We start from the raw sequence: 16,195 nt of genomic DNA, 5'->3' as shown, positions 1-16,195 counted from the left end.
CTGAAACGTGGTTCAGTGTAGGTTCTAAATTTAACCAAATATGTGAACTGTTCCTCTAGTGCCCAAGGGGTATCAAGGCAGAAGATGTAAAAACCCCTAGATTGGAACTTATAACCATTCTAAAGCTGCACCTGCTGCTGGGGAAAAAAACCCAAAAACACTGACCATCCCAGCTTCAGGTTGGCCTCACCTTTTTCCTACCGTCCAAGAGCAGAGTTCCATTCTCTTAGCAAGGGTTCCCCCCGACCCCCCCATACAGGTCCCTGTCCCACCGGGCTGTGAGGGGGGTGCCCCCCTCATGGTGGCCACACCACCATAGTTGAGGGTTATTGTACAGAAGCTGCCCAGGGGCCTGGGGCAGATTCCCACTGCAGCAGGTTGGAGAGATGCTGGCAGCTGGTGCGCTTCCTTTGTGCTTTGGACCCACGAGGGAAAACCCATCTGATCTGACCTTACCTGACCCCAGGCAGCTCCTAGCTGTTGTTCCTTAGCACACCTACTGCCCACCCTTTATGGAAGCCAGCTTGTTCGGCAGGGGGGGAGGAGACAGAGAGAGAGAGAGAGAGAGAAAAGAAAAACCACCAAGAAACAAATTGTGCAAACACTTGTAGCCAGATTCACTCATTCAATCGTATTTATTGAGCGCTTACTGTGTGCAGAGCACTGTACTAAGCGCTTGGGAAGTACAAGTTGGCAACATATAGACGGTCCCTTCCCAACAGTGGGCTCACAGTCTAGAAGGGGGAGACAGACAACAAAACATATTAAAAAAATAAAATAAAAAGAATAAATATGTACAAATAGAGTAATAAATACATACAAACATTTGTACATATATACAGGTGCCGTGGGGAGGGGAAGGAGGTAAGGCGGGGGGATGGGGAGGGGGAGGAAGGGAAGAGGAAGGAGGGGACTCAATCTGGGAAGGCCTCCTGGAGGAGGTGAGCTCTCAGTAGGGCTTTGAAGGGAGGAAGAGAGCTAGCTTGGCGGATGTGCGGAGGGAGGGCATTCCAGGCCCGGGGGAGGACGTGGGCTGGGGGTTGATGGCGGGACAGGCGAGAACGAGGCACAGTGAGGAGGTTAGCGACAGAGGAGCGGAGGGTGTGGGCTGGGCTGGAGAAGGAAAGAAGGGAGGTGAGGTAGGAGGGGTCAAGGTGATGGACAACCTTGAAGCCGAGTGTGAGGAGTTTTTGACTGATGCATAGGTTGTTTGGTAGCCACTGGAGATTTTTGAGGAGGGGAGTAACATGCCCAGAGCGTGTCTGCACAAAGATGATCCGGGCAGCAGCGTGAAGTATAGATTGAAGTGGGGAGAGACAGGAGGATGGGAGATCAGAGAGGAGGCTGATGCAGTAATCCAGTTGGGATAGGATGAGAGATTGAACCAGCAGGGTAGTGGTTTGGATGAAGAGGAAAGGGCGGATCTTAGCAATGTTGCGGAGGTGCGACCGGCAGGTTTTGGTGACAGATTGGATGTGAGGGGTGAACAAGAGAGCAGAGTCGAGGATGACACCAAGGTTGCGGGCTTGTGAGACGGGAAAGATGGTTGTGCCGTCAACAGTGACGGGAAAGTTAGGGAGAGGGCAGGGTTTGGGAGGGAAGATAAGGAGTTCAGTCTTGGACATGTTGAGTTTTAGATGGCAGGCAGACATCCAGATGGAGATGTCTTGAAGGCAGGAGGAGACCCGAATCTGAAGGGAGGGAGAGAGAGCAGGGACATAGGTGTAGATTTGGGTGTCATCAGCGTAGAGATGATAGTTGAAGCCGTGGGAGCGAATGAGTTCACCAAGGGAGTGTGTGTAGATAGAGAACAGAAGGGGACCAAGAGCTGACCCTTGCAGAAGCCCTACAGTAAGGGGATGGGAGGAGGAGGAGGAGCCCACAAAGGAGACTGAGAATGAACAGCCGGAGAGATGAGGAGAACCAGGAGAGGACGGAGTCTGTGAAGCCAAGGTTGGATAGCATGGTGAGGAGAAGGGGGTGGATCACACTGTCCAAGGCAGCTGAGAGGTCGAGAAATATTAGGATAGAGTAGGAGCCGTTGGATTTGGCAAGCAGGAGGTCATTGGTGACCTTTGAGAGGGCAGTTTCCATGGAATGTAGGGGACGGAAGCTAGATTGGAGAGGGTTGAGGAGAGAATTGGCATTGAGGAATTCGAGGCAGCACATGTAGATGACTCAAGGAGTTTGGAAAGGAATGGTAGGAGGGAGATAGGGCGATAACTAGAAGGGGAGGTGGGGTCAAGAGAGGGTTTTTTTAGGATGGGGAGACGTGGGCATGTTTGAAGGCAGAGGGGAAGGAACCAGTGGCGAGTGAGCGGTTGAAGATAGAAGTTAAGGAGGGGAGGAGGGATGGATAGAGCTATTTCATAAGATGAGAGGGAATGGGGTCAGAAGCACAGGTGGCCGGAGTAGCACTTGAGAGGAGGGAGGAGATCTCATTTGAGGATACTGCTGGGAAGGATGGGAGAGTAGAGGAAAGGGTTGAGAGCCAGGGGGTTGGAGAAGGGAGAGGAGTGACTTTGGGGAGCTCAGACCTGATGGAGTTAATTTTATTAATGAAGTAGGAGGCCAGATCGTTGGGGGTGAGGGAAGGAGGAGGGGAGGGGGAGGAACAGGGGGCCTGAGAAGGGAGTTAAATGTACGGAAGAGCTGACAGGGATGATGGGCATGGGTGTCAATAAGGGAGGATAAATAGTTTTGTCTGGCAGAGGAGAGGGCAGAGTTAAGGCAGGAAAGGATAAACTTGAAGTGCACGATGTTGGCATGGTGTTTAGACTTTCGCCAGCAGCTTAGGCACCACACAAGCACAGTGTGGGGCCATCAAACATTGGACATTTGAAACTTGCCCATTCAGTAAAAGACAGGTGGATGAATGAACAAGCTGGAAAAGTGGGGCCTTGTTGTTGGCATCTGGCTCTAGCCCCAGGTCCTTCTCTAGCTTGGCCCTGGCTCTGCCACTCCCACCCATTCCAGTTGAGCCCAACCCCAGGGACTAGGCAGCCTAGGAAACCAGCGTGGCTTGAGAGTCAGAGGTGTGACTTTGGGCAAGTCACTTCACTTCTCTGTGCCTCAGTTACCGCACCTGTAAAATAGGGATTAAGACTGAGCCCCACCTGGGACAACCTAATTACCTTGTGTCTACCCCAGTGCTTAGAACAGTGCTTGGCGCATAGTAAGTGCTTAACAAATACCATCATCATCATTCTTACAGTCCTGCAGTAGCTGTGCATAGTGGGGACACTGGTGTGGGTAAGTGGCTCAGGCCGGGCTTGACTCAGGCCAGGCTCAGCAGCCTGCTTGACTGGGAACCAGTACGTGATGTGTAACTGGGAGCCTTTCCCTCCCCACTCTAGGTTCTGGCAAAAACCAGTCAAGAGGTGGGGGGATGGGGGCTCTAGCAGTCATGGGGCCTGGGCTTGAGCCATTGCTGCCTTGCCCTCCCCTGCAGCACATCGTGGTGCAGCTGCCCTGACTGGCCCTCCTTGGCATTCCTGTGCCCGCTCTGGGCTGGGCAGTGCCATAGCAGGGAAAACAAGCCAGAGCACCAGCACAAGAACACTGGATCATTGACTGCCACATACTTGACTGAAAGCTGGGTTTACTCCTAGGGTTAGGCCCAATCCCGGGTCCTGTACCCTTCAAGAACCCTTTTCCTTTCCACCAGGGCTCTAAAAAGCCAATGCTGTGTGTGGTGTCAGGAGGAGGGGGAGCCACTGACTAGAACCCTGGTGATACAGGTGGGTAGCCTCCTCATCAAGGCTGTTAAGAAGAGCCTGGGGAACTTCCTCCCTGAAGCACTTACAGTCCCTCTAAACCATAAACTTGTTGTGGGGCAGCAAGTATGTCTGTTATATTGTACTCTCCCAAGTACAGTGCTCTGCACACAGTAAGAGCTCAATAAATAGCATTGACAATATCCACCATACCCTCAGGCTGCCAACATTTATGTATGTATCCATAATTTATATTAATATGTCTCTCCCTCTAGACTGTATGCTCACTGCGGGCAGGGAATGTGTCTAGCAATTCTGTTGTATTGAACTCTCTCAAGTGCTTAGTACTGTGCTCTGCACCCCACCAATTGGTGTAAAAATTGCCTCAACCTCTGGCACCTGGATTCCTCAGGTCCCCACACCACTTCAGGGAGCCCTCAGCTTAGTTGAATTTAAGAAGAATAAACACTTGTTCTCCCTTAGATCCAACCCAGTGTACGGAGGAGGATAACATTACAGAGGTTCTAAGGTTATCGGCAGACCAGAGGCTGACAGTGCATTATGAGACCTGGCTTGTGCTCTTTGGATTGATCTCCCTCATCTGGGAATTCACTGCTGGCTTTAACACACACAGTCCAAGGACCTAACCTTTTCTAAGGGTAGAAGTAGGGTCATATGGAGAGGTGCAGGTTGGTTGAAAAGTTCCCTGATTATTGATACAAATTATGTTGTCACAAAAAAAAAAAATCATCAGGGACTTGCCACTGAAACCTTTAAAACCAAATACAACTCATCCTACTTGCTGGCTTCTGGAAACACAGTATCTTACTTTCAAAAAAGAAAATTTTAAATTTGAATTTACAAGCGAAAACAGAAGAAACATGGTGCATTATGATGATGATATTAAGTGCTTACCCTGTCCCAAACACTGTTGTGCTAAGTGCTGAGGAAAAACACCGGTTAACTGGACTGGACACTATACCTGTTCACATGGGAGTCCCACTCCAAGGGGGAGTGAGAAGGGATATTGAATCCCCATTTTACAGGTAAGGAGACTGAGGCACAGAGAGGTTAAGTGACTTGCCTAAGGTCATACAGTAGGCAAGTGGCAAAGCTGGGAGTATAACCCAGATTTCCTGATTCCCAGTTCCAGGCCAAACTGTCTCTCTCAACTTTACATGCACACAATGGGGAAGGGATTATTAATCACACAGTTATTTTACCAGCCATACTTACCAATACAAATTTCAACAGAAGAATCCTCAAAGCAGACAGGCAGCTTTAAATACTTATATTTTACAGGGAGAGTACATATCAAATCTTTAGCTGAGATAGAAAACAACTAAATTAGAATTTACCAGCATCAATGAAGTGTGATTTAATCCCAAGGAGGCACGTAACTTTTCTGATGAACTGTAGTCCCTCACAACCACACAAAATGTCTCGTATTATTTAGGGGTGGATTACTCATGGATCTGGAAAAACCTGGGGATTCAAAAAACCAATTCCTCTCCAACAACCTCCTTTTTAAAAGTCCTTCAAAGACCTCTTCCTGATCAAATCCCATGAGCTCACGCATTTTAACCTTTTTAAATGGCATTTACATGCTATGTGCCAGACACTGTACAAACCGCTGAGGTAGATCAATCAGGTGGGACACAATCCCTGTCCCCATATGGGACTAATAGTTTTCATCTCCATTTTATAGATGATGGAATTGAGGCAGAGAGAAGTTAAGTGACCTGCCTGAGATCGCACAGCAGGCAAGTGGCATAGTGGGGAATAGAACCCAGGTCCTTCTGACTCCCAAGGCCCATGCTCCTTATCCGTTAGTCAACATGGCATTTCTTCTGGGTTTGCTCTTGCTGACACCCTCTCTCAGCTCTCTGGCCTTATTTTAAAGGGCAAAGAATTCATTTTAGTTTGCCCATCCTTCTGATCATTCTTTCCATCTGTTCGCTATTAAACTGAGGATGTCTCTCAAGGCTGTTGTGAGACCTGTGTTCTTCTCCCTTTACCTTCATCATCTTGAGCTCACCGAAAAACCTGCCTCTTTGAGGATGACTCCTAAAATCTCTCATCTCCTTCTTTTCCCTTTGGTTTCACATTTTCTCCTATCTGTAGGACATGTTCTTACTGGCACTGCTTTTGCCTTCTCAAACTTGCCTTTTCAAATACCAAGTTCTTTGTTTTCCCTCACTGCCTAATTTATCCATCACTGCCAGCAGTACCGTATTTGTTTACCTTGGGGTGATCACTGACTCTTCTTTCATTCACAGCCCAAGTCCTGCTGCTTATCCCTTATATTTCAGACTTGTCCCTCCCATTCACTACTTCAGCTTAATCCAAACACAAGCCCCCCTTTTGTCTAATCTACGCCTTGCTTGTCTCCTTGGAGTTATCCTTGACTCCTCTCTCTCATTCAACTCACATATTCAATCCGTCACCAAATCCTGTTGATCCCACCTTCACAACATCGCTAAAATCCTCCACATCCCAACCACCACCATGTTAATACGATCACTCATCCTATCCCACCTAGATTACTGCAGCAGACTACTTGCTGATCTCCCAACCTCCTGCCTCTCCCCACTCCGGTCCCTACTTCACTCTGCTGCCCGGATCATCCTTCTACAGAAACTTTCAGGACATGTGCCCCGGCTCTTCAAGAATCTCCAGTGGTTGCCTATCCATCTCCGTATCAAACAAAAACGCCTCAGCATTCACTTTAAAGCATTCCATCACCTTGCCCCCTCCTACCTCACCTTGCTTCTCTCCCTCTACAACCCAGCCCGCACACTTCACTCCTTTGGTGCTAGCCTTCTCACAGTGCCTCAATCTTGTCGCCAACCCCTGGCCCACATCCTGCCCCTCTGGCCTGAAATGCCTCCTCAAATCCTACAGACAACTACTCTCCCCTCCTCCCAAAGCCTTACCGAAGGCACATTTCCACCAAAAGGTCTACCCAGACAAAAAACCACTTTTCCTCATCTCCCACTCTCTTCTGAGTCACCTTGACTTGCTCCCTTTTCTCTTCCCCCAGCCCCATGACACTTGTTTATATATCTGCAATTTTATTTATTTGTATTGATGTCTGTTTATTTGAATTGACGTCTATCTCCTCCCCTTTAGAATCTGAGCTCGCTGTGGGCAGGGATTGTTTATTGTTGTACTCTCCCAAGCGCTTAGTACAGCGCTCTGCACACAGTAAGCACTTAATAAATACGACTGAACGAATGAAAGTCTCCCTGACTCCAGCCTTTTCAGAATTCCCTAGTGAACCCCATATACAGCTTTATGAACAGAGTAGATGACTAAAACTCCTGGCTGATGAGAGAACACTTCAAACCTTGAAATAAATACAATAGGTATTCCACAAATTAAATGCTTTTATCTTTATCAGTGTATTTTCTGAATACAAGGTGATGCATGTTTCCTGCGACTAGGAAGGAAAATGAGTATTGGCTCACCTCACATCACAAACTCTATCAGTGGTGGAGAAAAAACTGTGAGAGTGAAACAGAGAACACTGGAAGATTCCTGTTTGTAAGGAAATCATTGCACACTTCTGTTCTTGAGTGTTCTCTCTGCTGAGAAAAATGTAGGCATAAGAACATAAGACCTCATCACTATCATAATTCCAATATGCACCCTGCGTAGTACAACCAAGTTTTATTTGTGAACTTACAACTTGTAAGTACTTTAAGTCAAACTAAATGAGATTTACAGGTCACATCTCAGGAAGTACAGCTCAAAAACTGGCACCTGTAATATCATGGAAATAGGAACCAGATCTTGTTAGATCTTTTCCTTGTAAAACTGAAGCTTTGGACTGATTTGCATTTTTTTAAATAAAAATTTAAATTAAAAAAAGCCCTCAAACTTTTCACTAGTAAAGTACTACTTTACTAATTTTAAACAATATAAATTACGGTCTGCATACCAAGAATCATATGTTCTAAACTATTCGTTTAGAGGGCATTTGTTACTATGCTAATTCTTATTTTAAACTGCACATGTTTATCTTATGGAAATATATAATTTTTTATATATATTCAGATAGAGATCTAGGCATGAAAATCAAGAGAAATAATTACATTTAATGTTTCCGGATAATGCTAAAGAAAATTTATCTAAGAAATGATATCTGAAAACTGAGACACAGGACTTAAATCCAAACAACAGAGAAAGAAACACATTAAACTATTATTCAATTGCTCACAACTATCTCCTTAAAGAGAAAAACATTAAAATTATCAAATACTCAAAGCTCAAAGAATCCAAACAAGCAAACCTTTGCAATACCCTATTACTGTACAATAATTACAGCACCTTAAAATAGATTCAGGATGCTCTAAATAGCGATAGTGTCGACATGAAGTTTACATGGAGGGGAGTCCAAATTTTTTTCTCTTGAAGATTTTATTCATCAAATTATTGGTGCCGATCTATCATTTGTCACCGTTGGTCGGAGTTTCACGGTAGCAAAAGGATTTTCTCCACTACAAAACAAAAAAACACAATCACTGCACAAATGCTGCTGAGTTCATAGGCTTCTAACACATTGAGATGCTAGTAAACTTTTCCATCCACTATATAATAATAATGGCATTTATTAAGCACTTACTATGTGCAAAACACTGTTCTAAGCACTGGGGGGATACAAGGTGATCAGGTTGTCCCACGTGGGGCTCACAGTCTTCGTCTCCATTTTACAGGTGAGGTAATTGAGGCGCAGAGAAGTTAAGTGACTTGCCCAAAATCACACAGCTGACAATTGGCTGAGCCGGAATTTGAACCCATGCCCACTGACTCCAAAGCCTATGCTCCTTCCACTGAGCCATGATGCTTCTCTATGAAGCGAAGTTATCAGAAGTTCCCAAGAATCAATCAATCAATCGTATTTATTGAGCGCTTACTGTGTGCAGAGCACCGTACTAAGCACTTGGGAAGTACAAGTTGGCAACATATAGAGACAGTCCCTACCCAACAGTGGGCTCACAGTCTAAAAGGGGGAGACAGAGAACAAAACCAAACATACTAACAAAATAAAATAAATAGAATAGATATGTACAAGTAAAATAAATAGAGAAATATGTACAAGAAGGCATGCCAAGAAGGCATCAGGGCTTTCTCACCAATCAATAGCTACCTGCCACCCACTGAGTTGTGGAGGAAACTGAATCAATCGGCATAGGGAAGCTTGTCCAACCCGATGATCTTTTTTTTCCATAGTAAGTGCTTAACAAATACCACAATTATTATAATTACTGAAGGAGGGGCATGGGGATAAAGAAAGCAGGAGGGGACCTGAGGAGAAAGCAGCTATGGAGAGCCAAGGGAGGGCAAGGAAGCCAGATTCTCTGAGACTGGAAATCGGTCTTCCCTCCCACATCCCACTCCCTACCCTTTGGCCTCCCCTGGAAGTTGTCCGGCTGAGCTTGATTGACATCTCCCCACAGAGCGCCTGCCTGCCAGCACCACTTCAGTGGTCCTTTGACCGACGAAGGCTGGCTAGTGCCTTTTAAACCGGTCTCTACTGTTTCAGGAAGCCAAAGCACTTGTCACAATATTGTAGTAGTGAGCTTTCAGTGGGATATTGAAAAAAATGAGTGGAAACCACCATGAAGTCCCTCCTCCTGAATTTATGGAGTCCATTCAACTAGCAGAGCCTTCATTTTCACTCCCTCAGTACATCCTCAAATATTACACTTGAACCTGCTCTTTGTGAAAGTGTTTCAGCAAAGCTGGGGCAAATATTGATTCTTTTAATCTTCTAGATTATTATAGACAATAAATATTGTCTCACTAGACTGGAAGCTCACTGTGGGCAGGAAATATGTCTACCAACTCTGTTATAGTGTGCTCTCCCAAGTGCTTAGTACAGTACTCTGTATCCAATAACTGCTCAATACCATTGATTGATTCTGCTACTTTTTCCCCCTCATTTCTTGATTTTAAAATGGGGGAGTGCTTTGAAAATAAGGTGAACTGCAGATGATCTTCACCATGATGTCCAATGAATGCATCCCCAAATTTTCCAAAAGCAGCTACAATGATTGAAAGCAGATTAACTCTTCCCCATCCTTTATGCTATAAATCCACTGGTTCTGTGCACTTTGCCAATCTAATTTTTAATAATGATAATTATATTTGTTAAGCGCTTCCTCTGTGCCAAGCACTGTTCTAAGCACTGGTGTATATACAAGGTAATCAGGTTGTCCCATGTGGGGCTCACAGTCTTAATCCCCATTTTACAGATGAGGTAACAGGCACAGAGAAGTTGTGACCCCCCGCCCCCGCCAACCTCCTTCCCCTCCCCAGAGCATTTGTATATATTTGTACATGTTTATTACTCTATTTATTTTACTTGTACATATTTACTACTCTATTTTATTAATGATGTGCATATAGCTATAATTCTATTTATTCTGATGGTTTTGACACCTGTCTACATGTTTTGTTTTGCTGTCTGTCTCCCCCTTCTAGACTGTGAGCCCGTTGTTGGGTAGGGACCATCTCTATATGTTGTTGACTTGTACTTCCCAAGCGCTTAGTACAGTGATCTGCACACAGTAAGCTCTCAATAAATGACTGAATGAATGAATGAAAGTGACTTGGCCAAAGTCACAGCTGACAAGTGGCAGAGCTAGGATTGGAACCTCTGACCTCTGACTCCGAAGCCTGTATTCTTTCTAATAAACCACACGGAATCACGTCATTGAATTAAAAATTATATAAAATACCTTAGAAAAGGTGGCTTTGCTGTTCCGTTTGCATCAGGTTTCTGCAATGAAAAAAATATGACTGTTAAGGTGTGATATTTCTCCCAAAAGAAAGATGAGCATTGTACTTGTCATCCCAATGTCACACTGTTTCAATATAAATAACTTTTTGTCAAAGGTACAGATGCTTTGAAATCTTCCATTCTCAGCTCACTAACAATATGCTGTATAAACGTATTTAAATGAAATTCCCCTGGGTACCGGATTCATTTTGCTTACTCAGTGATCGATTTCCCTTTGAATGCACTGAGCCACTACTCCTTCAGCAGTCTTATTTTATGCACCACAAAAGACCAGTGTGGAGAATGAAAAAGGGCTTGCAGCCACTTTGGGGGTCCTGGGTTTGTGCAGTCCCATTCTCCCCCTGCCAAAACAATAATAGGAATAATAATATGAGCATTTAAGTGCTTCCTATGACACAGCCCCTGTCACACATGGGGCTCACAGTCTAAGTGGAGGGGAGAACAGATATTTCAGCCCCATTTTACAGGTAAGGAAATGGAGGCAAACTTGCCCACGGTCACATGGCAGACAAGTGGTACAGCTGGGATTAGAAGCCAGGTCCTCCGACTCCCAGGCTTGGGTTCTCCCCACTAGACCATGCTGCTTCTCTTGGAAACCATGACATGACTTAGTACAGTGCTCTGCACACAGTAAGCGCTCAATAAATACGATTGATGATGATGATGATGACACGACATGACATGGAGCAGCTTGCCAGGAGGATAACCCTGGCTACGATTTCCTGGTTGGCTGAAGGGGACTCCTAGTCCCTAACATAATAATAATAATGTTGGCATTTGTTAAGCGCTTACTATGTGCAAAGCACTGTTCTAAGAGCTGGGGGGGGGGTACAAAGTGATCAGGTTGTCCCATGTGGGGTTCACAGTCTTAATCCCCATTTTACACATGAGGTAACTGAGGCTCAGATAAGTTAAGTGACTTGCCCAAGGTCACACAGACATGTGGCGGAGTCGGGATTCGAACCCATGACCTCTGACTCCAAAGCCCGTGCTCTTTCCACTGAGCCACGCCTGGTTTGACCCCAACATTGGGAGCCCCTGGGCGGGAACCTGCACCCCTTCCCTTCAATTCCCAGGAAGCAGCCACCAGGGACTCGGAGAGTTTGGCTGACTCACTTGGAATGACCTATGATCTATTCAGAAGTGTTTTATTGTTTTCATTACTGGCTCTTGGGATAGACTTTATCTGTCCCATCTGGGCGCTCAATTCTAAAATGGGCCCGGTCAAAATTAATTTATACGTTACAATGAAAAAGAAAAAAAGAAATGAAACAAAGGTAGGGTTGATCGCTGAATTTTGAAAAAAAATTGCATAAGAAAACTGAGTACTTGAAGGAATAGAATTGCACAAACTCGTTTGGAATGAATAGTGTAAAATATTCCTGTTCCCTGTTTTTCCGAATGCAAGGATAACTCTTCAAGGATATAAGGTTTGCACATAATTGTCCAAAAGATGGCAGTGCTGCACTGCCAGATGAGCTATTAGTCTTCATCAATGTACAGTACATATTGTGTCTATTTATGTACATGATTACATAACACGTTCTCACGCGTAACCACTGTAAGCAAAAGAACACCTCTGAACAGTAAAATAACTTGGCACGCTTGGTTTTTAGGAGCTTTAACCAGGAGATTCCTCAGACTATATCCTCCCTCTCCTTAGAAAATGAATATACTGAATCTAAGGAAGAGACCCTAATTTTCCACCACTTTCTAGTCAGGTGAAAGAACATTTTTGGCTCATAGTTATTTGATTCTAAATGAAGACTTCTCTCCAAATTAATCCATCAATCCTTTGGAATTAGGGATAATTTTACTTGGATAGAACTCTAGTACAAGACTGAACTTTAAATACTGCCTTCACTTTGCTCTCAGGTTTGAAATGGAATCATGGAAGCAAAAGCCAGTAGTGGAGTCCATTTTCTGTCTCAGACTTGGATATACACACTTCAAAGGCTAATAATACTCTTAATATTATTAATACTCTAATATTACTTGAGTAATATGACAGTGGAAAAAGCATGGGCCTGGGAGTTAGAGAACCTGGGATCTAATCCCAGCTAATAATAATAATAGTAATAATAATAACAAAATTTGCTAATGGGCTGTAGCCAAGCACTGTACTATATGCTGGGGTAAATGCAAGGTAATCAAGTGCCACATGGGGCTCACAGACTAACTAGGAGGAAGAATGGGAAATGAATCCCCATTTTTCAGATGAGGGAACTGAGGCTCAGAGAATTTAAGTGACTTGCTTCAACTACCAACTCAGTGTGGATAATTCCCAAATCTTCATCTCCAGCCCTGATCTCTCTCTCCCTCTCCGCAGTCTTGCATTTCCTCTTCCCTTCAAGACATCTCTGGCGTCCCAATGTCACCTCAAACTTAACATGTCTAAAAAAGAATTCCTTATCTTCTGACCCAACCCCTGTCCTTCCCTTGACTTTCCCATCACTGAAGATGGCACCACCATCCTTCCTGTCTCACAAGTCCAAGATCTTGATGTTATCCTTGACTCCTCTCATTCAACCCACATATTCAACCCATTACTCAATCCTGTCGGTTTGACCCCCACAGCATTGCTAAAAGCCTCCCTTCTCGGAACAGTGCTTGGTATATAGTAAGTGCTTAATACCATTATTGTTATCCAAACTGCTACCACATTAGTCCAAGCAGTTATTCTGTCATCGCTTGATTACTGTATCACCCTTTTTGCTGACCTCCCTGCCTCCTGTCACTCCTCCCACTCCAGTCCATACTTCAGTCAGCTGCCTGGATCATTTTTCTATAAAACCTTCAGGCCATGTTTCCCCTTTCTTCAAGAACCTCTAGTGGTTGCCCATGCACCTCTGTATCAAACAGAAACTCCTTACTATCAGCTTTAAAGCACTCAATCACCTTACCCCCTCCTACCTCACCTCGCTACTCTCCTATTACAACCCAGCCTGCACACTTCGCTCCTCTAATGCTAACCTACTCACTGTACTTTCATCTAGCCGCCAACCTCTCACCCATGTCCTCCCTCCAGACTGGAACGCCCTTCCCTCTTCATATCCGACAATTACTCTCCCCTCCTTCAAAGCCTTCTCAAAGGCACATCTCCAAGAGTCCTTCCCTGAGTAAGCTCTCCTTTCTTCTACTCCTACTCTTTTCCGCATCACTGGACTGGCTCCCTTATTCACCCCCCTCCCAACACCAAAGCATTTATTCATGCAATCATATTTATTGAGCACTTACTGTGTGCAGAGCACTGTACTAAGCGCTTGGGAAGTACATGGCTGTAATTTTATAAATTTATTTTAATGTCCCTCCCCTCTGGACTGTAAATTCATTGTGGACAGGGAATGTGCCTATTATATTGTTCTCTCCCAAGTGCTTAGTACAGTGCTCTGCACACAGTAAGCTCTCAATAAATGCAATTGACTGACTGACTTGCCCAAGGATACAATTCTCTGCTTTGTGACCTTGGGGAAGACATTTTACTTCTCTGTGTCTCAGTTTCCTAAATTGTAAAATGGGGATTAAATAAGTGTTCTCCCTCCTACTTAGACTGTGAGCTCCATGTGGGACAGGGATTGTGTCCAATCTGGTCAATTTGTTTCTACCCCTGGTCTTAGAACAGTGCTTGACACAAATAATTAACAAATCCCATAATAATTATTTAAAAAATGCAAATGCCTATTTAAAAATCTATCAGTCGGTGGTATTTACTGAGCGCCTCTTGGGTGTCAAATGCCTGGGAACTCAGAGAGTACAACAGAAGGCAGACTTTCTTCTCACCTCAAGGAAGCAGTGTGGCCTAGTGAATAGGGCATGGAGCTGGTGGTCAAAAGGACCTGGGTTCTAATTCCGGCTCTGCCACTTGTCTGCTGTGTGACCTTGGGCAAGTCATTTCACTTCTCTGGGCCTCAGTTACCTCATCTGTCAAATGAGGATTAAGATTGTGAGCCCCATGAGGGACAGGGACTGCGTCCAACCCAATTATTTTGTATCTATCCCAGCACTTAGTACAGTGCCTGGCCCGTAGTAAGCCTTAACAAATACCACAATTATATTATTATTAGCTCACAGTCAGAGGGGGAGGCAGACAGGCAAAAGGCAATTATAATTAGTGTGCAAACTTCACCTTTAGAATGGGAGTATTTTGACATCGGCTCAAACCCGAAACCACATCAGTGTTCATTCACTCATTCAGTCACGTTTATTCATTCGTTCATTCAATTGTATTTCTTGAGCACTTGCTGTGTGCAGAGCACTGTACTAAGTGCTTGGAAACTACAATTCAGCAATTAGAGAGACAATCCCTGCCCACACAGGGCTTACAGTCTAGAAGGGGGAAGACAGACATGAAACAAGTAAACAGGCATCAATATAAAATAAAATTATACATACATATCAAAACAAGTATACAGGCATCAATATAAATCATCATCATCATCATCAATCGTATTTATTGAGCGCTTACTGTGTGCAGAGCACTGTACTAAGCGCTTGGGAAGTACAAGTTGGCAACATATAGAGACGGTCCCTACCCAATAGTGGGCTCACAGTCTAAAAGGGGGAGACAGAGAACAAAACCAAACATACTAACAAAATAAAATAAATAGAATAGATATATACAGAAATGCATAAGTGCTGCATGGTAGGGAGATGGGGGAAGAGCAAAGGGAGCGAGTTGAGGTGATGCGGACGGGAGGAGGAGCTGAGGAAAGGGGGGGCTTAGTCTGGGAAGGCCTCTTGGAGGAGGTGAGCTTTCAGTAGGACTTTGAAGGCGGGGAAGAGTGATCTTTTGGCAGATTTGAGGAGGGAGAGCATTCCAGGACAGAGGTAGGATGTGGGCCAGGGGAAGACGGTGGGACAGGTGTGATCGAGGCACGGTGAGAAGGTTAGCCCCAGAAGAGCGGAGTGTGAGGGCTGGGCGTGTGCCAAGCACTGAACAAAGCACTGGGAACTAGACCTAGCTGAGCACCTGTCTAGCAGCAGGGCTGAGCTGCTTGAATCACCTTTACTTCCAGAATCGGAAACCTTCCTCCAGGTCTGAGGTATTTATTGAGTACTTACCATGTGCAAAGCACTGTACTAAGCGCTTGAGAGAATACAATGCAACAAACAGACACAGTCCCTGCCCAAAATGAGCTCACAGTATACAGAGTTGACAGTGCAACCAACTTGAAAAGTAGTCTATGTACTATGCATGAACTGGACCTTTATAAAGTATATTTCTCCCTCTAAAAAGAACAGCACCACAACGATGCCAACATATATTACAGTACAAAACGAGTTAAGAGCGACAAGGTAGTTTCAACTATGGTTTGGTCACTCCCCCGCACTGCTTGCTTAGCACCTTACCCTGGGCTAATATAATTTTACTATGGTTATGTTGAAACCTGAGGTCTTCCCAGCTAGGTATCAACAAGATTCCTCAAATACATTTTGACGTGCAATTTTCAGGGCCAATACCTCATTTAGCCAAAAGAAAAAAAAAAAGTTGGCACTTCCTTCACATATTATTCTGTGGGTTTATACAATGGATTTACCCAGAGCACACCACAGAAAGCCAAAAGCAAAAAGGTCCCTGTTTTCTACAATCCACCTTTATGAAACATGAGTCTTATCTTCAAGTAACTTCCTAAAGTTCAGCCCCTCAGGCCAATAGGAAGTTCCAAACTGT

At 44.7% G+C, this 16,195-nt stretch overlaps 1 protein-coding gene across 1 annotated transcript in view; it reads right to left on the bottom strand.

The window, feature by feature from the left end:
- Positions 1–7,096: 7,096 nt before the first annotated feature.
- BAIAP2L1 (BAR/IMD domain containing adaptor protein 2 like 1) overlaps positions 7,097–16,195 on the bottom strand; it is a 99,083-nt gene continuing 89,984 nt past the window's right edge. Inside the window, exons 13-14 of the mRNA XM_038763952.1 lie at positions 10,463–10,503; positions 7,097–8,218 (exon numbers count right to left, since the gene is read on the bottom strand). Coding sequence (XP_038619880.1) covers positions 8,146–8,218; positions 10,463–10,503 — 114 coding nt within the window. The 3' untranslated portion in view covers positions 7,097–8,145. The remainder of the gene's footprint in view (positions 8,219–10,462; positions 10,504–16,195) is intronic.

This window comes from Tachyglossus aculeatus, chromosome 21 (assembly GCF_015852505.1).
Source record: "Tachyglossus aculeatus isolate mTacAcu1 chromosome 21, mTacAcu1.pri, whole genome shotgun sequence".
Lineage (NCBI taxonomy): Eukaryota > Metazoa > Chordata > Mammalia > Monotremata > Tachyglossidae > Tachyglossus > Tachyglossus aculeatus.
This window is presented reverse-complemented; position numbering and strand designations above follow the sequence as displayed.